General features: G+C 48.3%; 1 protein-coding gene across 1 annotated transcript in view; it reads left to right on the top strand.

Moving 5' to 3' along the window:
• Positions 1-25,986, top strand: part of TG (thyroglobulin) — a 246,460-nt gene that overhangs the window by 66,832 nt on the left and 153,642 nt on the right. Inside the window, exons 26-32 of the mRNA XM_046642282.1 lie at positions 309-500; positions 7,743-7,907; positions 16,675-16,740; positions 17,767-17,847; positions 22,606-22,743; positions 23,602-23,778; positions 25,019-25,130. Coding sequence (XP_046498238.1) covers positions 309-500; positions 7,743-7,907; positions 16,675-16,740; positions 17,767-17,847; positions 22,606-22,743; positions 23,602-23,778; positions 25,019-25,130 — 931 coding nt within the window. The remainder of the gene's footprint in view (positions 1-308; positions 501-7,742; positions 7,908-16,674; positions 16,741-17,766; positions 17,848-22,605; positions 22,744-23,601; positions 23,779-25,018; positions 25,131-25,986) is intronic.

The following is a 25,986-nucleotide window of genomic DNA, read 5'->3' as shown; positions in this document are numbered from 1 at the left end:
AGTTGCTGGTAATAATAAAAATAGTCATAAATGCCAGTTCTCCACACATCCCCTTGAGACTGTCAAAGCAGTGATGGGCGTGTGTCTGGCTCTGCCGTCAGGTTTGGGGCTGTGGCCGTGGCCGAGGCGGGCTCCTCGCTCTTCGTACGCAGGCACGTGCAGAAGTTTCATGGCACAGAGAGCATCTCGTCTTAGACCACGCACTGCCCCAGCACGATGAGAGGGTCCACTGTCGTATGACCAGTGACGTCTGGTCAACTCTGTATTGTTTTGAGATTTTTAAAAAATGCTTTCTGCTTTTTCCCCAGGCCAAGAATTCCCCACAGCTAGTCAGAAAAGCTTCCAAAACACTGGTTTCCAGAACACGCTCTCCGGAGTGTACAACCCTGTCGTGTTCTCAGCCTCAGGAGCCAATCTGACGGAGGCCCATCTCTTCTGTCTTCTTGCATGTGACCGTGATTCGTGCTGTGATGGCTTCATCCTCGCGCAGGTGCAAGGAGGTAATGTGACATGGAGGGCCAGGCCCCTGTACCACGACCCATGGTCGGACAAAGGACAGGGACTGCATTGGGTCACAGAAACTGGGATATATGGCATGGGGATGGCTGTGGGAAGTTGCAGGCATGAGGTGACCCCATCCACAAAGAAGGTGATATTTGCATACACAAAGTCAGGGACAAGCCGTGACCCTTTCAATGTGTCACATATGTGCAAGCCACTACACGTTGTAATCGTTGTAATACTGATGTTCTCCTTACTGCTGTCTTCAGGGGAGGCATTGGGAGTTCCATTTTACAAACTGAGAAACTGAGGCACAGAGAATTAGAACCCTTTGCTTATAGTCACACAGTTCTCAAAGTGATGGAGCTGAGATTTGAGCCCAGGTGTATCTTCAGCAGCATCTTATACTACCTCTGAAGCCTGGGCTGGCCACGTTTGGTCAAAAAATGGCAATTCATTCCCATCACTCGTGATCGTTCATTCAATGATTATCTGTTGAGTGCCTATTGTGCGCCAGGTCCTGCGATCAATAGAACTGGAATTTTCTGTTCTTTTGCAATAGAAATAAATCCATGTACTTGGCTACATAACCTAGTGGTTGAGAAGGCACTTTAGCGTCAGACAGACCTGCGTTCTAGTCACTGCTCTGCCACTTTCTGTCTGTGCAATCTTGGGCAAGTTGCTTAAACTATCAAGTTGCAGTTCCCTTGTCTGTAAAATAGAGAGAATGATAATTCCTCTTTGACCACTTGTTATAAAGATAACAGGTGCAAAATGCTGGGCGTGGATTTGGCTCCTGTGTCTATTAACTTAGTAGCAGGGAGACTTAACTATAACCAATTATGTGACTTCGTGAATTCAGCTTATGGAGAATTCTGAAGATTAAAAAAAAATCGAAGTAGTCATATATGTCTTTTTTTTTTTTTTTTGAGGAAGATTAGCCCTGAGCTAACTACTGCCAATCCCCCTCTTTTTGCTGAGGAAGACTGGCCCTGAGCTAACATCCATGCCCATCTTCCTCTGCTTTATACATGGGACGCCTACCACAGCATGGCTTTTTGCCAAGCGGTGCCATGTCCGAACCCGGGATCTGAACTGGTGAACCCCAGGCCTCCGAGAAGCTGAATGTGCTAACTTAACCGCTGCGCCACCAGGCTGGCCCCCTATATATCTTTTTATAACCCTCGCTTTCAGTCAATAATGACCTTTAATTGACCACCATATATGTGCAATCTAATGTATTAGGGGTTGGGAATAGATGAAAGGAGCTTAGAGTCTGGCTGGGGAGGCAGGGGTACCGTGAAAGGACCATGACGGTCACTCCTTCATTCGGGCTGTCACCCAGCAAACACAGATTGAGCCCTACTCTGCACCAGGCTCCATAGACAAGGCAGCATGAGTGTCGAGACCATTGGAGCCTGGGAGGACAAAGGAGGGAGATACCAAGGGGACTCGGTGGTCACAGAGGGCTCAAGGGATGGGTAGCATTTAGATGGCAAGGTTAGAGAGAGAGTCTGGACCAGAGCGGGCATCCGTGTGAGCTGAGCGAGAGGCAGAGAGACTCTGTGAGTTCTGAGGACTATGAACCGTGACATTGGGCTTATTGGTAAGCAGGTGTTTTTAAAGCACCCACCATATACGGCACGCAGGGCTGTGGTCAGCTCCAGCATCCGCTCATCCTGCCCTGCCGAGGGCTAACCTGCCTCTGGAGGGCAAAGCGCATCACTTCCGCCTCCTCAGGGGCCTGAGTCCTCCCTCGTTCCTGGTCTCACCCTGTGTGCCATCAGCCGGTGCCCCTCACTGTCTCCCCGTCTCTACTGTCTGTGTGTTATGTTAAGGAGCATAACACGGTGGGGCTGTTGATCTCGTGGCTTCCCTCTCGCTCCTGTTCCATTTCTCCCCTTTGCCACCACAGCCAGACCCTGCAATCTGAAGCTCCTTCTCTCCCCAAAATGCTGCTACCTGCCCTCTAGTCACCAGGAGCCCCATCCTGTCCTCCTTGGCCTGAGTGTCTCTGGTTGTCGACCCTATTGACTGCTGCCCAGTTCTTTCAGCGCCCCTCTCCCGACTTCCAAGACCCCTTCTCTTACCCAGGCTGCTCCTTCCATCAGCGTCCTGAGCTCATTCCTTAGAGGTTAACTGTACAGGTTTGCTGTCTCCCCAGCTGGTTCTCCACTCTGGTGAGACCTCTCAGCAGAGGTCCAGATCCACACCCTCATCTGCTGTCTGGATGTTGCCTCTGGGTGGCCCGCGGGCATCTCAAAGTCAACAGGGCTCTAAATGAATGGATAGTTTTCACCCAAAACGAGCTGCTTCTCTTATGAATCCCATCTCGGGGAAGGTCACTCCAGCCATAAGCCTGGGAATCGTGCTGGATTGCCCTACAACCTTCCTTCCCCTTCTCTAGTTCATCGCTCTGACTTCTTGTTGCTGCCTCCTCATTATTTTGGGGATTGAGTTTATTCCATCCTCACCTCCGCTGTCTGTATTTAGGCCTATATTATTGTTTCTTGGTAATTGCGTCAGTCTCTTAATTGCTGTCTCATCATCCTCCCACCTCCACCCCCGAGTCGAGATCCCCCACCCTCCAAGCTGTGTAACTCTAGGTCCCACTCATGCTTCCTTTCTCCGGAAATATTAGTTCCTCCCTTCTCTTTGCATCTGAGTTCACGTGTCTGTCTCCCTGGTTGACTAAAACTTCCGGTGCTATGGACTAGCCACTTGTCCCCAGCCCCTGGGAGAGCCATGCACGCTGCAGGTGCAGAGTGATGTTGGTGAAATTAACTGATTCCAAAGAGAGGAAGGGGCCTGCCTGATGCCCGAATTCCAGTGGGCAGCAAGGTGCACTGCAACTTAGGTGTCCTAATTCCCAGTACAAAGAGCTTATCCCTTATTCCCCGCCTCCACCTCCTTCTATCAGATACATAGAGAGAAAAGGATAATTGTTAATTGCTAAGCTCTGAAGAAGAGGTAAATATTACTTTGAAAACATATAATAAATGGTTTTTCCTATTCAGGGAGATAAATTAAGACTTCCCTAAATCTTGAGCAATGTGCAGTTCTTAACTACATGAAGAAAAGAGAGAAGATAATTCTAGACAGAGAGAATGGCATATGCAAAGGCCCTGTGGTAGGAGGGCTTTGTACAGAAGGCCTCAGCATGATACAGAAGGGGAGAGGAGAGGAAGCTGTGGTCACTGGAGTAGGGAAAGCAGGCTGGGAAGGTGGGCCCTGGTTTGGGAAGGGGCAGGAGGGACAGGCAAGGGCTAGATCATGGAGAACATTGTAGGGTGAACTAAAGGTTGTTTCCAAAAGCAGCAAGAAGGTATTGAAGGTTTTGAGCAAAGGAGTGTCATGATCAGATTTGAATTTTGAAGTGAGCACCTTGGCCTGAGTGTGCAGAAGGTCATGGATAGGGAGTTAGAGTAGATGTAGAGAGTCCAGTTAGGAACCACCCCAGTAGTCCAGGGAAGAGGGGGCTGGGGCTGGGTTGACAGCAGTGGAGCTGGAGGGAAGCGGGCAGATTCAAGATACCTTTAGGAGGCAAGATCCACTGGACTTTGGAAACTGGGTGTTGAGGAAGGGGGAGGTGTCTGATCATTCTTGACTCTCTACCTTGTTCACTGGGTTGGATAGTTTGCTTGTGTGGTGAATAATGGAAGGTACCAGATGCGGATTTGGTGATGGGCAGGGAGATTTGGGCAGGTCCTGAGTCCTTCTGGGATGCTAAGTTTGAAGTGCCTTCAAGACATTCACCAGATGTGGACTAAGCCTTTGGATACAAAGATCCAGAGCTCAGAGGCGGAGTCTTGGCGGGAGATGGAAATGTGTGAATGACCGGCCTTGAGGTGGTGTCAGAGGTGTGGGTGTGGGTGGGATTTCCTAGGAAGAAGGTCCAGGGTGAGAAGATAGAGGGGCTGGGGCCGGTCCCTAAAGGACACCTACCTAAAGGGTAGAGGATCTGCAGAGAAGACAGAACACAGGAGGCCAGACGGGCAGGAGGAGACCGAGAAGACAGGCACTTCCTGGAAACCAAGGCGGAGAAGGTGGAAGGCCAGGAGGCTGTCTGTCGACAGTTTGGGATGCTGCTGAGCGTGCAAAAAAGGCGACCACTGAAAAATGCTGAGGTCAGCTCACAGTGGGCAGCGGTGGCCGAAATGGGAATATTTGCTGGAGTAATAGGGCAGGAGCCTGGACTGGAGCATGTTGAGTCCTAAAATTCCTTCTGGGTTTAATGCTCTATAATTATATGATGGGCATTCACGTTAGTATTTAGACAAGCAAAAATGTTATACAGAGAGGGACAGATAATTATACTCACACATATACGCACATACGCACGCACACATGTACATATCTACACACATGTATATATGTCTATGTATGCTGTGTATGCCTATATTTAGAAACACTGCAATTCAAATCCAGGATGCCTTCACCTCCTTTAAACCAAATGTCTTTTCTGAGGACCCCACAATTTCCCCTGACACTCAGTTCCTCACCAGACCAGATGATTTTGCAAGTTGGAAAAGTTGATTTCATTTTCCTTAGGATCATATATAAAATAATGATTCTGTTCCGTGGAGCAATAAGCCCAGAAAACCCTTTTTTCCACGACATTTCTGGCTAGCAGCTTGCTCGCTTTCCCCTCCAAGTGTCACCTGTGATCTGTGAATTATGTTGAGCAGAACAGCCACCTTGCGAGGCTGCAAGTTAGGCTCCCTTCGAGGCACACGCAGAACACCAGGCAGATGTTTTTCCCAGTCTCGTCTGATGGGCACATTTGGGGTTTTGATTTCTAAAGCTTTGGCTGGATCTGCTGATGACCAGGAACAGAATCCCGCTGCATCCTTCTACCTCCGTCTGGAAAGTCACTTAACTTTCTCCTAGATTCCCCCTCCTTCCCTCTCTCCACTCGCTGCTCCCTTCCCAGCCACACTTCAGTCTCCTCCAACTTCTAATTCCTAAATGGCTTTGTCTCCACTGATAATTATTGATGTAAACACATGAGGCTTCTGGACATTTCTGTACATTTTGGTTGAGGCTACTTGGAAGCGGGGTTCAGAGGGACTTGCGGGCCCCGAGGTTTGCGGGAGTGTAATTGAAGCCAGCAGGACGCGATCAGCAAAGTCACCTCCACGTTCTAGCTGGGCCCACCGCTCAGACACACAGAGTTCCCATTGACACTTGAGCGCCGGTTCAAGAAGAAAGCGGCAGGGGTTTCTCTGCCAGAGTCTGAGAGCAGAAGGCAAAGTACAGCAGCCTTTGTTTAACTCCCTGAGTCTGTTTTTTGGCTTGTGAGGTGGGTAGATCACAGAGCCTAGACTCCCCCGGGCTCTCAGCGGCTCTGCCTGCACCCCTGCCACCTGGGCTGCACGCCTCGTCTGGGCCTTGCAGGGGGGCTGCCTGCTGGCTGTTCCTTTACTTCTCAGCAACCAGCACCACCGTTCTCCCTTTCTGTGCCTCAGTTTCCTCATCTGTAAAATGAGGTGGTCTAACCAGCTCAGGGATTCTGGAATCTGGCTGTGCACTAGAGTCATCTCTGGTGCTATTTACAAATACTAATTCCCACATGCCAACCCCCACCCCTCACACACACATGACTTGTCAAGTCAGAAACTCTGTGGTTGGTGCCTAGGAACAAGCATTTTCAAAACTCTCCCCCTGTTTTTGATATAATCAGTCTAAGCGCCCTGGTCTGGGAACCACCACATTAGAGGACCTCCAAGGTGACATTTTTGCACAGAGATGCTGCTGCTGCTGATTTTTTAACTACTGCAGGTTAAAAGTGGCCAGCGGAAGGGAGAAGGACAAAATGTCAAATTCGTAAGTCAGACATCCCTGAATCATCGCCTTTGGGGAAATTTTGGTGAAAGGAGAGTTTGAAGCTTATCTGGATTTGGACATAAATAGGATAAAGGAGGAAATGAGAGTTGTGGGGGGGGTGGGGTAAATTTCCGTTTTTTTTTCCCCAGGAGAATCTGAACCACTATACTCCCTAACAGGGTTATGAATCCAAATGATAAATAAATTCTTCAGTTTCTAGATCTCAGTATATTTGAGCAGTGTACTTAACTGATGTGAGACTCAGTTTCCTGATCAGTAAGATGGAGATAATAGTGTCCATGAGAATTAAGGGGATTACTATACCTAAAGCGCTCGCTGTGGTGACTGCGCATCGCAGACATCCAGAACAGTTGAGTTCCTTATGTTTATCTAACGAACATCACTGTCAAATTCGGTTAGCTTGGGGGTCTAAACGGAGTCAGAACTTTGGGGCAGCTTTCTGAAATTCAGAGTTAGAAGATATATTCAGAACAAAATAGTCCAATCCCTTCCCTAGTCGTAGATTTCTCTCTACCCATCCGAGGGATGTGGGTGCACAGCCTCTGCTTGGATACGTCCAGAGACAAGGAGCTCACTTCCTAACAGGGTCACTTGTGCCATTGGGGTGCAGCTCTTGATTTTTAGTAGTTCCTTGCTTTGAATCTAAATACTCCTTTGAGTCCTTTCAGGATTGAGCTCCTTTGAGTGTATGTGTGTGCGCACGTGCATGCATGAGAGAGAGAGAGAAGCTGCTGTTTATTCCCTCGAAGTCTCAAAAAGATCATTCTGGGGGCCAACCCAGTGGCATAGTGGTTAAGTTCACACACTCCATTTCGGTGACCTGGGGTTTGCTGGTTCAGATCCTGGGTGCAGAACCTACACACCGCTCATCAAGCCAGGCTGTAGTGGCATCCCGCATACAAAATAGAGGCAGATTCACACAGATGTTAGCTCAGTGACAATTTTCCTCAAGCAAAAAGAGGAAGGTTGGCAACAAATGTTAGCTCAGGGCCATCCTTCCTCACACACACACAGAAAATCATTCTCTTGGGTGTTGGGTGGGGGTAGAAAATGGAGACAGGATTCTGGCAGCAAGATCCCCAGAGGTATTGGAGGATAATTGCTGCTGACCCCATGAAGCAGAGGTGTCGTCATTGCTGCTGACCCATGAAGAGGGACTTGAATGGAGGAGGAAAGGGTCAGGGGCATACTGGTGGCCCTCCCCTTGGGAATTTGCCAGTATGACAATTGCAGGATGATCAGAGAAAAATAGCCTAATTTATAACCAGGCTCCTGCCAGTGTCTCTGTCACCTTTCCCCATCCTACAAGCCTCACAGGCACAGAGGTGAGTCTCTAAAAGGGCCCCGTGTGCTCCCCATCACCTCAACTTCTCCTCCCTCTCGTGGCTCCGCAGGTCCCATCATCTGCGGGCTCCTGAGCTCCCCTGATGTCCTGCTTTGCAATGTCAAAGACTGGAGGGACCCCTCTGAAGCACAGACCAGCGCCACCTGTCCTGGTGTGACCTATGACCACGGGAGCCGCCAGGTGACGCTGCGTCTGGGAGGTCAGGAGTTCAAGAGTAAGTGTCCTCCTTCTGCCCACGTTCCTTCAGAATTAATTTTCCTAACCGGCAAGGTCTTCGGCCGCTCGCTTAGGAGCCCTCTCCAAACCCTGAAAAATTTATACTTCTGAAAAGAAACTGTACCAAAAATGCTGCATAAAAAACAGCCAGAGCGTCGGAGCAGCATTCCACGGAAGGCGTCGGCCTGGCTCTCAGGCTGCAGGTTGGCTGGAGGTGGGCCGGCTCGGCAGGGCGGCTGCGCTGAGCTTGCCCATCAGGGGGTCGGCCCATCTCATCTGGACTTGGCTGGGGTGGGCTCGGCCCGCTCCACGTGTTTCTCATCCCTGCCCTGGATGGGCACATTCTTCTTATGCAGACGGCAGAAGCGGGAGAGAACAAGGAAGGATAAGCCAGGCCTCTAAACGTCGAGGCTTGGCCCTGACACTGTCACTCTGCCTTATTGTACTGGCCGAGGCAGACCACGTGGCCCGGCTGAAAGTTGGGGTTGGGGGAGGTATAGCCTGCCCTTTAGTGGCAGGAAATGCAGACCCTTGTGCAAAATGTGTGACTACAAGGAGGGTGAAGAGCTGGGGCTCAAAATGCGATCCGTTCCCCAAATCAATGTCCCCAGGGTCTGTTCCCAGCTCTGTGAGTTAGAAATTCCAGGTGGTCACAATGGCACTGCCCATTCTAATGACAGGGGGTCCAAGGGACTGTGGGCCCCACCACTTGGGTTCCATGAACAGAAATAACCATTGAGTTTCCTTCTTCCCTTTCTTTCTTCTGGAAGCTCTTCTGACCTCTCTTTTTTTTTTTTTTTAAAGATTTTATTTTTTCCTTTTTCTCCCAAAGTCCCCTGGTACATAGTTGTGTATTCTTCCTTGTGGGTTCTTCTAGTTGTGGCATGTGGGACGCTGCCTCAGCGTGGTCTGATGAGCAGTGCCATGTCCGCGCCCAGGATTCGAACTAACAAAACACTGGGCCGCCTGATACGGAGTGCGCGAACTTAACCACTTGGCCACGGGGCCAGCCCCTCTTCTGACCTCTCTTTTTCACAAACTTACAAGCATCAGATCTAGAAGTCATCTCCTGCCCCACCCCCTCATTGCACCACAACACAGCGTTTCGAGGGAAGCACTGTTATCATCATTATCCCCATTTTACAGCTGAAGAAACTGAGGCACACAGAAGGAGGGGAGCTTCCCAAGGTCCCAGAGCTTGTAGGCAGAGAGCTGGGACCTGAAACTAGGCGATCTGGCTCCAAAGTGATGTTCTACTTCACTTCCCTACATTGGCACTTACAGGTGACACAGGAGAAGAGCTTAGGAGAGTATCTGATGCACAGCGTTGATGTTAGATGATATTATTATTATCATTTTTAAAATCTGTTGTTGTTTTCTGTTATATTTTAAGAACTGCTCTGTGCCTTAGTAATTGCTGGATTCACACCATCGAGCATAAACCTGGCACAGAGAACAAACACGCTATCTGCAGAGCGTGTACATACCAAAGCCTGGAAAAAATATTGCAGAATTTGGTGGGATTCCAGGAGGCTTAGTTTCTTTTGGAATAAATAAAATCAAATAGCTTATTTGTATGGTGGATAGAAAACATATGGTATCTATTAATATGAGAGGTAGCCCAGGGTGAAAATGAGCATTTGGAGAAAGATGTATGATATATTCATGGGCAATAAATCCAGAGTGAATTGCCTAACACAGAGCATGTGCATGGCGTATGCCCAAGAAACGAAGAATGTGCCCTTGTCTGGCCTCCCTCAGAAGGAGTGATTCCCGAATGACTTTTGAAGTTTTTGGTTTTTTAAAGTGCCCTGTGTGTACATGTGTATTTTGGGGTGCAGACAAAGCTTAAAGAGGGATGCCCTTTGACGGGGATTTCAGGCAGCTGATGATGTCCTGAATTGGAGGTTGCCTTATACATAGACTGATCTGGAGGCCACCTCCAAATGGGAACAAGAGGACACCAGTCCTTCCTTTCTGTAATAAGAGGTTTGTCTTTAAGTACGACTAACCCCTGGGAAAAGAAACATAATGATTTTATTCTTACTAAAGTGTGAATAGCTGATAGATACCCTTTCCTAACCACAGATTTTGATGGAGGAAAAGAGGAGTGAGTGTTCCAGGGATCTGAACAACTGACAGGGAGACCTTAGAGCAGATTGAAAGTGCACAGGAAGGGGCTGGGGATATAAAGACGAACTCTGTCCCTCCCAAAGTTGGTTGAAGGCCAGCCTCTTCCTTCCCATTCAGCAATTGGTTAGATGGTTATTGAAATACAGACTCTGGAATCAGACCCCAGGATTCCAACCCCAGTGTGAATGGTTATTCATTGCAAGAGCTTTCTGGGCCTTGGTCTTCCCGATTGCACGGTGAGGATAATGAAGACTCTCAGGGATGGTGGGAGGAGTGAAGGCGGGATGTGTGTGAAGCTCTAGGAACACTGCCTGCAGCGAGGTGGGCACTCGGTAGATACAAGAGATTATGGAGCAAGGCTTGCATTGCAAACCCTGGAGCTGAATCCTGCTTCCCCCGCCCAGCTCTGTGACCTTGCTCAAAGCAGTTAACAACCCTTAGCCTCAGGTCTCCATCTGCAAAATAGGAGCGTACTTTTTTACATATTACAGAATAAAGTGCTGACATGCCCTGTAGGCTGGAGTTTAAGCTGTTGTTTTCTGAACCCCGAGTTTCTCATCCCCCAATTTTGCATCCAACAGAGGCACCCTGTAAGACTTCTGGTCCGGACATCCTGCTTTCATTGATCAGCTCACTGGTACTCACTGTGAGGGTCTGGTTCAGCAGATGGCCCGGTTAATGGAGAATTAGCATTTACTCACGAAGTGTAAGTGAATTGATTGCCAGTTGCAGGAAATTACAACCTGAAGGAATACACTAAATTCAAACAGCAAGCACATCAATATCCGTATTGTATTTTGCAAAGTGTTTTCACACCCTACAGCTTTCCTGATCCTTTTGGCACGCCCGTGAGGCAAGTGGATCATATCCGAGTTTTACGCGTGATAGTGAAGTTCAGAGCGATGATGGGTCGCACTTAAAGAAACTCTCTTTGCATTCATTGCCCAAAGCAATTGCTTTGGAGAGCAGAGCATCAGTGGAAGGTCCCCTCTGCACCCCTTGGAGCTGCTTGCTGCTATGATGGTCCCACATAGAGTTTACTGGAAGCAGAAGGGGCTTCAGAGTCATCCTTACATTGTACCAGCAGATTAAGGAGTCTGGCAGTTGAGAATTTTGCTCATTGGACATCTCTCTGGGGCCTGCTGGATAATTAACTGGATAATTAATGTCAGCTACTAGCACCTTCTACTCCAAGGCTGTGGGGAGAAGGGGACAGAGGTGCAGGAAAGCTGAAGGGTCAGGTGTGAGTTGTGGAGGTGAGCCGGGAGGTGTGTGAGCGGCCACAGAGAAGGGGTCACATCCACCATCATCCCAAGAACCTGCTCGGTGTGAGATCCCAGGCCAGCTGCTGGACCAGAGATGGGTGCGGTGGTTTCTGCTGTGAGGAGCTCACAGGCTAGTTGGGGAGACAGATAGGAAAATTATTAAAGTAGAGCGAGCCCCCGGTTTGCCCATCTTAGTGGACAGATGAGGGGTTGTGGGAACACAGAATGCCCTTTGGCGCGTCTCTCCTCATTTGTTAAGCACCTTCCAGGTCATCTGCTCCACAGGTGTTTAGGGCTGACTTCCAATAGCAGCGTCAACAAACAGCTTCACAAATCACTCGGAGGCCATTCCATCCCATAGGCAGGCACAGCGCTTGTCCTGGCTTCTTTGTCTGTCATCTGATTGCTGTGTAACATTTGTGCCTGGGTTGACATGTGTGCTCAAGAGAGGAGCCCACCCAGGGTGCGCATTTCCCAGATTTCTAACCGACATCTCCGGATGTTTTCAACTGTTTGGTGCTGGCTGGATTGATCTTCCCATTTCTGAGAAAAAAGGATTAGAAAACTCTGGGAACTCATATGGTTCATTTCTGACAATGTCTTGAAGTGCAAATAAATGAAAGATAGGCAGATTAGAAGTCCCTTAATCCCCATAGGGACTTAAAATTTGATAGGAAAAACAGGCGTTGGCAGAAATCCTCCTGGAGTCATCCTGAGTCCCGAGGCTTCACGTCGTTGAGCCATAGTGAGGCTCACTGTGATGCTGACATTCCCCTTACAGGAGTCTATCTTGTGTCAGTGATTGTCATTGTCTTGGGGTGCTGAGAGCTAGGTGGAGAAACTTACAAGGTGTCTATGATATTCATTGTCACCAAAGGCCTGTGGAGTAGATGTTTGCTGAGCACCTACAAATAGGATGGACCATTTAAAAATGACCCTATTACTTCTTTACAATAGCTGTCACTGACTGTGTGTTGTCATGTGCTTAGCAGAGCTCGAGGTGAGGATTCTGGAGTGTATTTTACTTAGGAAGGGCAAGGAAGGTGAGTAGAGACATGGGAGAAGTGATACAGAGAAGAGAAGACAGCCAATAAAGGTAGGGTCTGAAACCTAGAATTTCCAGTTCCGAATCCTGCCCTCTCCGGGGTTGTAGATTAAAACTACCCACCCCAGATCCAGCACATGATCTCTGCGGAAGTGTTCTGGTGTAAATTAAGACCACACAACAACCCTTAACCCTGAAGAATCAGGCTCCACGCCAACTCCCCACGTTCTAAATGCGAGTGTGTTCCCGCAGGCTGGGTTCCAGGGAGAGCGGCGAGGAGTCAGGGTCTGGGCGCCTGTGTGGAAACAGGGATGTTCTAACTCCATTATTGTGGAAGGAGGGGGCCAGATGTCTGGACAGTCAAAACCGTCTACCTTAAAGTATTGTTTAGCAGAGAAGAGAAGGAGTAACGTTTGCTTTGGTTCTGTGTGCTTCTCACAATCAACAGTGTTGAATGGGGCAAGTTTTGGGGACTGGAGTGCAGGGTCAGAAGTCTACATTAGGGAAATTAATTTGGTGGCCAGCCTTCGTGTGTTCGGGAATCTGATGCTCTGTGTTTGCTCGGTGGGCTCTGAGAATCCCTGATTGCTTTGTTTCCCTCCTTCATTCCTCCTTGCATTCATTTATGTGCTGAACACCACTGCTGAGCAGGGACTATGCTAGGTGTGGGTGATACAAGGAGGAATAAGGCCCAGATCCCAACTTCAGAAGCTCTGTTATATTCAAGGAGCTGGACAATTGCTGTCAAGTGTGAAATTAAAGATGGAGGTGTTTGTTTAGCACCATGCAAATCCAGCCAGCGTGTTCAAGGAAGCCTTCTAGAAGGAGGCGATGCAGACCGTGATTCTTAAAGAGTAGAGGTTAACCAAGTGAAAGGGGACGAGAGTTCTAGGCAGAGAGAAAAAGTATGTGCAATGATGCAGAGGCCTGAAAGCAAGCGTTAGACGTGACTGGGAAGATGGGTGTCTTGGAGACAGAGCTGAGTGTGAGGCGGTTGAGATTGTCAAGAACCGGTTCTTAGATGTTAGAAGGTGTGATGAGGCCTGAGCTGAGAGAGAGGGATCAGAGGAGGGGAGGATTTAAGGACCGTTTAGGAAATGGCCTGGTTGGATGTGGAGACTGACGAAGGGGGAGGAGACAAAGATGACTCTGAGAAGGTGATCAGGAAGAAGGTGTAGCATCGAGTGATTTAGAGAGTGTAGGAGGAGGTGAGTTTGGGCGTAGAGATAGTGATGGGAGATGATGAAGATAACAGGAAAAGGGCCATAGCGTTTCTTCTACCTCAGGGTTCTCTATGTCTTTCTATGGAGACTTGACAATCATTTTAATAATGAAAACCACCAAGGGGTTATAATTTCCCAGTGGTGATTAATAAAGATGTTCCCCAGGATGCAACAATCTGTAGATGCTGGCCGGGTGACCTTCTAGATCTGCCAAGGAGCTCAAGATTCATGTGCTGAGTTTAACTGAATTCCATTGGAGTGAATTGTGTTGAAAGGAGCAAAAACGAGGTTGAGGTTAAGACCCATCTTATTTCCCAGGCTAGAAGACATAGGACTGCATTGTCTTGAGATGGACAAAAAGTGTATAAAAATATCCTGTTCCTATCACAGTTCAGTGCGTTCTGGGCCGAAAATACAGTGTAAGACCTGTGTGCACCTGTGTGGCGCACTGGCTGTTCTCCAGGCGACGGAGGGGACATGTGATTTTCCTTTCCACTCTGTGCAAAGCAGGTCACATGTCCCAGGCATAAACAAGATGTTCCGGAGAACATGAAGGCTCCCCAACTCCCCAAGTCAGAAATGGGGACTGCTGGTTGTCGAAGAGCCTTCTCTTGGAATTCCCTAAAGGATTATAATAATCCTAAAGGATTATGGCTCTTGGGAAGGGCCAAGTCTGGGAATGAGAACTAATATTTATTGAGCGTCCGGAATCTAAATGCTCAACGTTATCCCATGGTAACCTATGTCTTAAAGTGGGTGTTGGTTTTAGTCTTCCATTTGAGAGCAACAAAGCACCCTGGAGGTCAGATGTTGTTTCTCCAACCTTTACAGGCTAGATAAAAATCACAATGCATGGCCTAAACTATTTGGAAAATTTCATTTACTTTACATATATAGTACTCAAAAATATCTACATATTTTATATATATAATAATGTGCATTATATATAGTATGTATTATAATTATATATAATATATATACTATATATAATTATATATAAGTATATAATTATAATCATATATAACAAATAGTATTTTATGTATAAATGAATATATATAATTATATATAATGTATATTTGTATATAATAAATATAAATATTTTATATATAATAAATATGTATAATTTTATATTATCTATTTTATAGATAATATAAATATTTTATATATAATAAATATGTATAATTATAATCATATATAATAAATAGTATTTTTTATATATATATAAAATTTGAAAGAGTCAGTATACCAAATAGATTTGCGTATAAAATATTTTAAAAATAGGGGCTGGCCCCGTGGCCGAGCGGTTGGGTTTGCGCGCTCCGCTGCAGGCGGCCCAGTGTTTCGTTGGTTCGAATCCTGGGCGCGGGCGTGGCACTGCTCATCAAACCACCCTGAGGCAGCGTCCCACATGCCACAACTAGAAGGACCCACAACGAAGAATATACAACTATGTCCTGGGGGGCTTTGGGGAGAAAAAGGAAAAAAATAAAATCTTAAAAAAAAAAAAAGAATTCTCAAATGTTTTAAAAAAAAAATATTTAAAAATAAATTCTCTATTTTCTCTTGTGACAAAGTCCAAATTCTCCTAGCCTGGCCTTCCTAATAAGCAAATGCTACCCCAAGGAGATTGTGAACCAGAAAAGACGGAGCAGACGGTCCTGCTCTGTGTTGGTGCCCCAGGAGTATATGACACGCTCTCCTCTGTAGCGGGTAGAATAAGTCCCAAGGTTTCAGAGATCGAAGTGTGGGTCTCCCAGATATCAGAGGTTTTCACTTCCCCCAACTTTTGTAAATGCCTCCCAGCCTCTGAAGACGGCTATGAGAGAATTGTGAGTGGGTCCTTTGAGGAAATGTGTTATCCCAAGGTCAGGCAGCCTGAGAACTTCTAGCATCATTCTTTATTCCCATTGCAGGAGCAAAGCCAAATGGAAGTGGCACTCAGTATTTTTGGCTCACCCCAGACAAAGACCATGGTCATCCTTGGGAGGACTCATCCTTTTAGTAGCTGAGTTTTCCAGATAGTTCAGTGTTTAACTGAACCTCTTTAAACACAAGAACCTTTACAAATGTTTGCCATTTTGGATGGACAGAATTCTAAAATACATTATCCTCTCCTTAGTGTGGTCATTAAGAGCATGGGTTATGGAGCCAAACAGGTAGGGTTTGAATTCTGGCATTAACCTCTTTGGATTTTGGTCTTCATCTGGAAATTGGGGACAAAAATGCCTACCCATGAGGTTAAAATTAAACAGTGTCTGGAAGGTGCTCATTATAGTGATGGGCAATGGCCCTTAATAAAAATTGGCTATCGTAATACATGGCTCTTAATAATTACAACAGAATGCGATCATTTCTTGATGTCTCGAGTTGTGAGCAGCTGTCTCCTGCGGTGTGTGGGGTTGTTTGCCTCCAGACTCTGTGCTTTCTGAGCTCTTTTCTCAGCCTTTCAGATCACAGAGGGAATTGGCAGAATCGTAGGGGTGAATGAACAAAGGAAAGAGAGGCAACCCGGACCGTCAAGAAATGGTGTGGCAAATCCAGCCTCATCCAGTGTGACATCCAGGGGAGTGTAGTTTGGCAGAAAAGAAAATTTAATATTAGTAAGAAATTAAATAATGGCAGCTACCAATAATAGGGTGCATATCAAATGCTGAGGATTGCGGAAGAGGGTTTCTGTACATTATTCCCGTCCTCACAATTACCATCCCCATTGGCCAATAAGGCAAGAGTCTCAGGGGACTTACGTGACATGGAAAATGAACACAGCTCTTGAGCCTCCTATGAGCTTCATTCTCTTTAGGCCAATCTCCAGTTCCTTAAGTGATTCTCTGTGTCACAGGTTCATGACCCCTCACCACAACAGTCCCTTTGGTGCCCTGGACAAGATATCTGAGGTCTGACCAGCTCTGGTTTTGTACCAGGGATCTGGAAGAGAGCTCCAAGAAGGCTCTCTTTTTGGGGGCACACCTTGTGTAGGAGATAGAGTTCTCAGGCCCAGGAGGGGCCGGTGTGGGGGAGGGGAGGCAGTTGTGGTCATGGTGGGTCCCCAGTAAGAGTAAGGACACTCAAGCTCATGAAAATAAACACCTTCTTTTGCAGGTCTGACCCCCCTGGAAGGACCTCAGGGCATCTTTACCAGTTTCCAGCAGGTGTATCTCTGGAAAGGTAAGCTCTGTAGGGGAGGAGGCAGCAGGACACGGGTCATCTGAGACTATCCAGCCCCACCTCTCGCTCACAGGGCACTCTGCTCCCCAGAGAGGAAGGTGTAGAGATTTACTTTGCAAGTGAGCGCTCTGTGTGGAGGAGAAGGGCCTCAGGTCTCATCAGATAAGATACCAGAGTCTAAAAGAAAAATGGAAAGTGTAGAGACCCAAGAAAGGAGGGAGGAAGGAAGCACTGGCTGCTGTGAGATCAAGTTCGCTGACCACAAGCTGCCCTTGTTACTAGGCTGGCAGCTTGGACGCTGCTGCAAACTATGGGAGGCATTTCTCTAAGGGGACTCGGCCACAGGGGCCTCTCTCTCTGAGGTCAGGGTGAGGGGACAGGATGAAGGGGGTGGTGCCATGGACTCCTGCTTAGAGAAAATCTACTGTGGGTGCATGGAACAGGGTGGGGGTTCAGAGGAAATGCACATTTGGCATCTCTTTTCGGTTTTGTTTGTCCTCCTTTGAGTATGCTGCGTATTGATTAAGCACTACTCAGAGCCGGGGCTGGTGAAAGGCATTTGGGATGAGTCTGAGTGGTATGGGGTGAGAGAAATGAGTGAGGCACAGCCTGGACCTGTAAGGGCACCCAGCCTCAGGAGGGAGCAGACGAGCAGTGACCATGGCGTGTCATGGCCACAGGTCCCAGGTGAGAGGCATGAGGAAAGATGCCCGGCCTCTGTACCACTTCCCTCCCCTTCCCATGATTCCCCCTCACTCGTCTCCAGTCCCCAGATAGGACTGGTGACCTATTTCCAGCTTGTAAAGTGAAACAGTGGGAAAGAGCATACAGTGTGGACTTAGAGTGAGTGGGTATGAATTCTGGTTCCATTCCTTACCACCAGCCACTGAATTTGTGCCAGTTCTTGTCCCTGGTACCTGGCTGTGGACTGTGAGGACTTCCCAAATTGCCATTACCATTCCTCTGGGGTTGACCGGAGGCATACCTCCCCAACATTAGAATGACAATCCTTTTTTTTCCTCCTAGATTCCGACATGGGGTCTCGGTCTGAGTCTATGGGATGTAGTGGGGACAGGGAACCAAGGCCAGCATCTCCAACAGAAACAGGTAACAACCCCCAAACCTTTTTATGTACTTGAGCGTCTGGCTGTGAAGACAAGATGGTGATGCCAAGGATCTAATCAAGGAATGGACCCATTAACATGGTCATGCAGCCGCAGACTCCCCTCTGAGCTTCTAACCCAGGTAGCCATTTCATGAATATGGACAGCTCCTCAGGGGGGCAGTTGGCACAGAAAGACCGAATCATTGCAAAGTCACCACGGCTGGTGGAAAAGAAAACAGCCATAATAGTAAAACAAGCAAAAAAATTATTAAAGAGCAAGTTTCATCCGACAGTGGTCAGTGGCTTCACTTATGTAAACCCTCAAGAGTGTGAGCAAAATGTTAATATTCTGAATTGTTTAATGAAGGAGATGTCTGTAGGAGTCTTTAGAGAGAGTCATTTTAAGTGGAAGGAATAAATCCATACATGCTTAGGGGCAGAATGTATGTGCCATGCAAGACTTCTCTATCCCCGGAGTCTATGATTGCTATTACTTGGGTGCAGCTAAGACTCAGAGAGAACGAGAGAGAGAGAGAAAGAAGGAGGAGGAAGAAGAGGAGGAAGAGAAAGAGAAGAGAAGAGGAGAGCAGAGGAGAGGAGAAGAGAGAAGGAGGGAGAGAGGAGGCAGGTCAGTCTCCCGGCGCAGGGAGACAGTGTGGCATGGTGGGAGAAGCATCACATTGCAAAGCAGACCGACTAGAGCTTGAGCCTCTTTTTGGCACTTACTCCTAGCTGCATGGCCCTGGGTGCTTTGCTTATCTGCGAAGAGCCTCGATCCCTCATGTGTGGAACGTACCTTGCTTTCCTCTTATCCCATTAGATCACATGCCGGGTAAACACCTGGCATACTGCCTGGTACTTAGATGCCCACAAAATAGTAGTTTCTTCCCCTTTCCAGGGCTCTCGTGCAGATCAAATGAGATAATGTACATAAACCACCCAAAATGGGGCTCATCCCCCAATAGTCGTTTGGCAAGGTGAGTTCACTCTGCATCCACAGAGCGGCTGTGGGACTCGGGGGCTGTGTCCTGGCTTAAGAGTGCAGGTTCTCAGGTCAGGAGAGCAGGGTCGGAATCCCAGCTGTGCCTCTGTCTGCCTGTGCAACCCCGAGACACCATCTCTGAGCCTCAGTTTCTCCTTCAATAAATGAGAGTAGCAGCAGTATCCGTGAGACAGGGCGACTGTGGGATTAGAGGAGGCAACTCTGTAACCTGCGGTGGCACAGAGCAAAGGCTCAAAGGTTAGTAGCTGTTATGATGTGATAATGGCGGTGTTGGTGTTTGTGATCCTGGCACAGAGCCTGGCTCACAGCACACCTTCCATAGGCTTTGTTCTCATTCCTTCTCGCTTCTTGTATTGCCTGTCCGATGGCAGATCTCAGCTGGGCATCAAAACTCGGGTCACAGGACGTATTCCTGTCCAGACTCCTCTTGGCAGTGATGGCTTCTGCACCTTCAGAGGTTTTCCAGTGGAAGCTTCCATTTTACCAGCAGAGTGCTAGAAGCAGGTGGGGGCGGGGCGGGGCACCAGCTCCGGAGCCTTCTCCTCCGTGTTCTCATAAGCAAGCTTTTGGCTGGGTCCCTTCTGTGCAAGGACCTGGCCCCTCACCTTTCTGATCTTTGCTCACACTAGCAAATTGGCCTTGGGGGCCTCCCAGGCACATGGCCGGTGTTCAAGGTTACCTGCTGCCAGCCATCACTTTCCCCCTGAAGCAAGAATGAGTCCATAACTCATCAGGGAGGGGAGCAGAAGACAGCAAGCCCCTCCTAGAGCTTCCTGGGGGCCAGGCCCTGCCTTTGGTGCTTTATATACATCACCTCGCAAACTTTATGACAACTCTGCTGACGGGAGTCGTTATTCCCATTTTACCAATGAGGAACGTAGGGCTTAAAGTGCCTCAGTTTCCCTCTTTAAGCCAGTCCAACACTAAGCAGACAGCAGCACCAGGACTCAAACCATGAGCAGCTGATTCCAAAGCCTGGGTTCTTCTAGAACACCAGCTGCAGACAGCAAAGGCCAGGGCGAGTCCTGGTGGCCCCTGGCTGACAAAGCAGACGGGTTCTGTTTGATTTGTAGAATAGACTTTTAATTTTTTAAGTGAGCCAATATTTTTAAATTGGGAGATTTTTATACAAAAATTCAGATTTCTAGGTTCTATAGAGAAAAACAGAGGAAAAGCTCTAGAAACACTGGCTTCAAATTTTGGCCTGGTGACCATCCCCTGAACTGAGTTGAGCTGTCCCTTCCACCAGGGCGTGGCTCTCCTGTTGCTCCGCTCCTCACCTGGCACCGTACACTCCTGCTCGCCCCTCCTGCCTTGGGGCATCTGCGTTTGCCATCCCCCAACCTTAGCAGGGCCTCTTAGGGGCAGCCGTAGAGCTCGGGGCAGCGGAGACATGAATGATTTCACGGCACTCGAGAAGGTTCTGTGAAATCCATCATTATACACTGTGCCAGGGCCTCTGCTACAAAACTGTCACATGATCCCACAGGAAGGACCCCCCCCCCCTTCCTCCCTCACCAGAAGCAGGGCTGGGCCCCCGTCCAAGACCTTGGAGGGATTCAGGGTGACGAGCCAAAGCTCGGCTCGGTTTTCCCCTTCTCAGCCGATTACATTCCTGGACTGAAGAAGATGACGCCCCGGCAGGAGAAACCGCTTTGATCCGCTCTCCATGATGGGGCCCAGTGGCTTCTCCGAGGGCTCACTTACCTGGCCTGTGCTCCTCGCATCCCTGAGAATGGCCTCCCTGGTTCGAATCACAGCGAGGATTTTTCCCCTTTCTGTTTCGGGTTATTCCAATCAGTCTGAGGGTGTGAGACACACACAGGAGACCAGCAAGAGCAGCCTCCCGTCTGGCAAGCCCCGTATTGGCCTCCTTGCCTTCAAAGGGAGTGCAAAATTTGGAGAGAACAGGAAGAAAATGAATTCTTCCTCATGTGACCTGTACACCAGCTGTAAGCTGGGTGACCACAGTATCCATTCTGACATCCACCACATATGTTTTGAGCCCGTATGCTGTGCCCTGGGACATTCACAGACTCGTGAGAATTCCCACATGCCAGTCACTGCAGGACAATGTGTCAGGGCTGTAATGGGAGCAGGTGTCAAGTGCAGTGGGAATAGGTGGCCTGCAGGAGTCAGGAAAGGCCTCTCAGAGGAGCCTGGAAGGATCTTCCAGACATTTCCAGGGGACGTCTGGGAGAAGGTGTTCCAGGTAAGGGGAACAGCCTGTGCAAAGGCTCCGAGGGCAAAGTACGATTCAAGGAACTTTAAGTGTGCCTGTGGGCCTGCTGTATTGTTTTTCTTCCTTCTTCTGCTGTCTTAAGAGGTGTTCTGTGCTCTCCTTCCTTGTGCCAACTGCCATTCAGCTGGAAGACAGGCATGCAAACTGAGATACAATGACCCAAAGGGCTGGGGCTCACGGCGGAGGGGGCAGCATCGTGGTCTCCAGGGTCTGGGCCAGCACTAACCTTCTGGCCTTGCTGTATGCTGTAAAGCTCCTCTCCCTGTTGGTGGTTGTTGCTGGTGAAGAGGCTCAGTCTTTGTGAGCCTGCTTGGTGGAACGTGTAAGGTGGGCTGCTGGGAGGGTGCTCCGGACCAAGGCAAAGTTGGGTGTACATGGGCTGTAATGCCCCTGTGCCAGAGCCCCGAGCTAAGGGACACTGTAAACACGCCCAGGCTCATTTCCATGAACTGCTTCACACCACAGTGTAAGTCCCTTTGGAAAGTCAGAGCCCTCATGAGGTGCAGAAATACCCCCACCCCGGGCATGGGATGTGGGTCTCGGCACTGGAGAATCTCTTTATAGAGCCACTGAACATCATAACAAGAGGGAACAGCACTGGTCCTTGAAGCACAGGAGGACCAGGTAGATGGGGAGGAAGGGTGTAAATGGAGGGTAAGCACAGGCAATAGTCCTGGGGCAGAAGCCGTGCAGTGATGAGCTGGAGCTACCAGTATCTGCATGCTTCTGGAGTGTGACTTGAGGCAACCGAGATAAGCCTCAAAATGCAGGTAGAGCCTGGACCAAGAAGAAAGCTTGGACTTCCATCGTTGGGCAGTCAGGCACCCAGGAAGAGCCTTAAGCCAGGAATCATGGTATATGAAGACACAAGGAAAGTCTGGGGAATCGTTAGGCTGGACTTTTCAAATATGAGGCTGAGTGGAGCAGAAAGCTGTTTTCACAGATGAAGGCTGATGTTTGGGAGGGAGATAGGACTCCCACATGGCTTCAGAAGACAGAAGGAGCCTCAGGGGTTCAAATTTACAGAGAGACAGGTTTGACTCCACAGCTTCTTAATGATGGAGTGGGCTGCTGTGGTTGGCACAGACGTGTCATGGGGCTGCAGGGACATCGGCCAGGAATATGATGGGGAAAAGTCCTGCCATGGGAGAAGAATTGAACCAGATGGCTTCCAAGGTGTCTTCCAAACCAAGAGACTAAGATTTTGCAACTCCATAATTTTTAGGACTTTCTGGGTCCATCCTTCCTCTCATCCATCCCTCCATCCATCCATCCTTTACCAACAGGCAGTTATTGAGGATGTGCTATGTTCTAGGCCTTGTGTTTGACCTTGGAGATGAGAAAACAAAAAATTTTTTAGAACCCTACAAGTCCTATTGACTCCAGAACTTCTCTGGCCTCACATGGCCTGAAAGTATGTGTGTGGAGGGGGAGGGGGAGAGAGACAGACAGACAGACAGATAGAGTCACCATGGAGATAAAGCAAAGGAAGTGGACTCCTTCCTTCTTTTTCAGATGTGATGACAGAGCTTTTCTCCCCGGTGGACCTCAGCCAGGTCGTTGTCAATGGAAGTCAGTCCCTGCCCAGCCAGCAGCACTGGCTTTTCAAGCACCTATTTTCACCTCAGCAGGCAAACCTGTGGTGCCTTTCTCGTAAGTATCCTTAGACCTCATCCTTGTTTCCCCACCCTGCGGTGAGGAATCTTGAGATTCTTTGAGAACAGATAAGGATAAACTCAATGACATAACTCAGGGATCACTTCAGAGTTAGTACCATGGATGAGACAGAAGACAGACAGGGCATCTCCTGTATCTTCAAGAAGCTTATAGTGTAGTTAGTCTCAACTCTACTTCCAGAACCTATCGTCCACTCATCCGTCCATTCATCTATCCATCTATCCATCCATCCATCCATCCATCCATCCATCCATCCATCCTTCCATCCATCCGTCCATCCATCCTTTACCTAACAGGCAGTTATTGAGACTGCAGTATGTTCTGGGTCTTGTGTTTGACCTTGGGGATGAGAAAACAAAGAAATGAATCAATCATGATCCGTCCCCATCAGGGAGCTCATACACACCACTAGCAATGTCTGACGTGGGGGTGGGAGCAGGGGAGATCATTCCTGAAGTTCACAAAATTTTTGCAGTCCTATGGCCTGTGGTCCAAAGATCCTGACTGCTTCTGAGATGGTCCTGGGTAGATCCAATGGAGTTTTACCCTCTCTCCTCCTGTCCTGCTGGGTTTACAGCTCACCCCTCACCCTCTTAGATTTTGCCTTTATTGAGAGCCACACAGACTCCCTGGTGCATGCGTGACCCTCTCCCCAGCTAGCAGAACCCTGCTGTTTTTCTTGGGCATTCCAGACTTGATAGCCTTGACTGACCTGGGCCTCTGCCCAGCCTGGGAAAAATCCCTACAGGGCATTTCTTCCCAGAAGGTCCTGCAGAAGTGACTCCCCGCTGCAGGCCTCCCAGGGACTAAAAGCCACTGCTCTCTTGCCTGCAGGCTGTGTCCAGGAGCCCTCCTTCTGTCGGCTGGCAGAGATAACAGACAGCGCACCCCTGCACTTCACCTGCATCCTCTACCCCGAGGCCCAGGTGTGTGACGATGTCCTGGAGTCCACTCCCAAGGGCTGCAGACTGACCCTGCCCCACAGACCAGGGGCCCTGTTCCGGAAGAAAGGTGAGTGCTTGGTGGCCTCTGCACCAACTGCATTTCCAATGGGCTTCTGGCTCTGTGGTTTCAGAAATATCAGGTTAATTTCTTCTTCTTTTTACAATAAAGTTTTTCAAGTTGACTATAGAGAACAAGCCTACCCTGGAATCCCACTGCTCAGAGAAAGCCACTGTTAATACACGTAGCAGTTAGAATTTCAGTGGGCCATACATTACAGAAAATCCCAACCACAGTGGCTGTAACAAGAGAGAAGTTGATTTTTCTTTCTGATGACATTAACGACACTATTTTGGGGGGAGTTTTGTCACCCTGCACAGTCTCCATTTCTTCCAAGATGTTATCATCTTTCATTTATTGTTCTGTCTTCTTTGCTGGAGGCCTTTCTTAGATATCTGGTGAGCCTTGGTTTTCCACTCAAATGTAAGGGAGGCATCCAGATGCTGACCATGACGCTCTGTGTGGTGGGAGCTTGTTGACTTTGGGTTTTCCTGGAGGATAGTCTAGTTGGGCTACCCTTTGGGAAATCCCTCATGTTAGTATTTTTAGGTCATTCCTCTCAAAATCACGGCCTGGGGGCATGAGTCTGGTTGCTAGTGGTTTGGGTACCAAATACGGTTTGAAGATGAAAGAGTCTCAATATTCACTGTGTAGATTGACTTGAAAGAGTCTTCGACTTTCAATGTGGTGCTCCCACCCTTAACTACCTAGTGTACCCGAAAGACCCTCTCTCCTTTGTCCTCCTCGATCTTCTTCTATGGTGGGGAGAGGACAGCTGTCAGTCGTGGAAAGCAGAGGAGGGCATCCGGAGACCTAACTGCTTCTTCAAGAGATTTCCAGCCCGTCCTGTTTCAGCCCAGCTTCCTCCCAGTGCTGCCGAAACTTAAATCTTTGGGATCGTAGAACGTTATGGGGCTGCTTCTTGGTTCCTCCCACAGAAAAGTTGAGGATTCAGCTTTCTTAGTTCTCTTAAGTCAATTTCGTGCTCCTCTGTGTGCTTGCCAGCATCCACCCTTGTGTTAGCATATCCCCCCTCCTATTCTCTTTGCCCTTGTGGCGTGTGCCCTTGCGAGGATCCCTTTACTATGATTTCAGTGAGGTCTGGGAGGGAGCAGAGTGGATACACGATTGTAACACACCATCTTTAACTGGAAACTTTCAGTCTGGTTTGTACACTGTTATCCTCCTATTTTCCTCGATACGCTGACTTTCTCCCTCAATAATATGGTTTCTTTCTGCCTCTGTGTAGTTGTCCTGAAAGATAAGGTGAAGAACTTCTACACTCGCCTGCCATTCCAGAAGCTGACGGGGACTTCCATCAGAAGCAAAGTGCCCATGTCTGACAAATCCATGTCCGATGGGTAAGCTAGTTCCGTCGCCAAGATTTATCACCACTCCACTGCTAATATTTATCATTAACACCCTTCTACTTCCATAAAGAAGGTGTCATAATACCAGTTAAAGGCAGAGGCATAACAAACTATAAAACCCAAAGCAGAGGGTGAAATGTCATATGGAGGGGACCATATCTAAAACTGTGGCTAACGTAAATTACTGATGTTAAACACAAACTTAGCCCTGCCCCTCCAGGCGGCTGATGCAGAAAAGAACATTGAGCCATGTCTTATCAGTTAACGAAGATTGTCAAGTGCAGTAATAAACTTGATCAGTCCCAGCGTGCTGCATTCAGAATCCAGAGAGCAAGGAGGACTTTTAACAGGACTGTAGGCCTGAAAGACTTTTTATTTATTATTTTTAGTATGTATTTTTAAATTTTTGTATTTAGTTAGCTGTTATTTTGTTGTTTTCACTAAAGGTGATATTTCTCTCAGCCTAATCTGTGGATCTCACCCATCAGAATCACCAGGAGGCCCCCTTTTTTTTTTTTTTTTTTTTTGCTGAGGAAGATTAGCCATGAACTAACATCTGTGCCAGTCTTCCTCCATTTTATATGTGGGTTGCTGCCATAGCATGGCTGATGAATGGTGTAGGTCTACACCTGGGATCTGAACCTGTGAACCCAGGCCACAGAAGCAGAACGCACTGGGCTTATCCACTACGCCATGGGGCCAGCCCCAAGAGAGCTTTTTACAAACCACATTCCTGGGTCCTTCTTTGGACCTGCTGAGTCAACACTTCCTGGGGCTGGGCCCAAGAGTCTGAATTTTAAGTGAGCTCCCCCTGGAAATTCTTTTGTACCTTAGAATTCGAGAATGT

Source organism: Equus quagga, chromosome 16 (genome assembly GCF_021613505.1).
Source record: "Equus quagga isolate Etosha38 chromosome 16, UCLA_HA_Equagga_1.0, whole genome shotgun sequence".
Classification (NCBI taxonomy): domain Eukaryota; kingdom Metazoa; phylum Chordata; class Mammalia; order Perissodactyla; family Equidae; genus Equus; species Equus quagga.
This window is presented reverse-complemented; position numbering and strand designations above follow the sequence as displayed.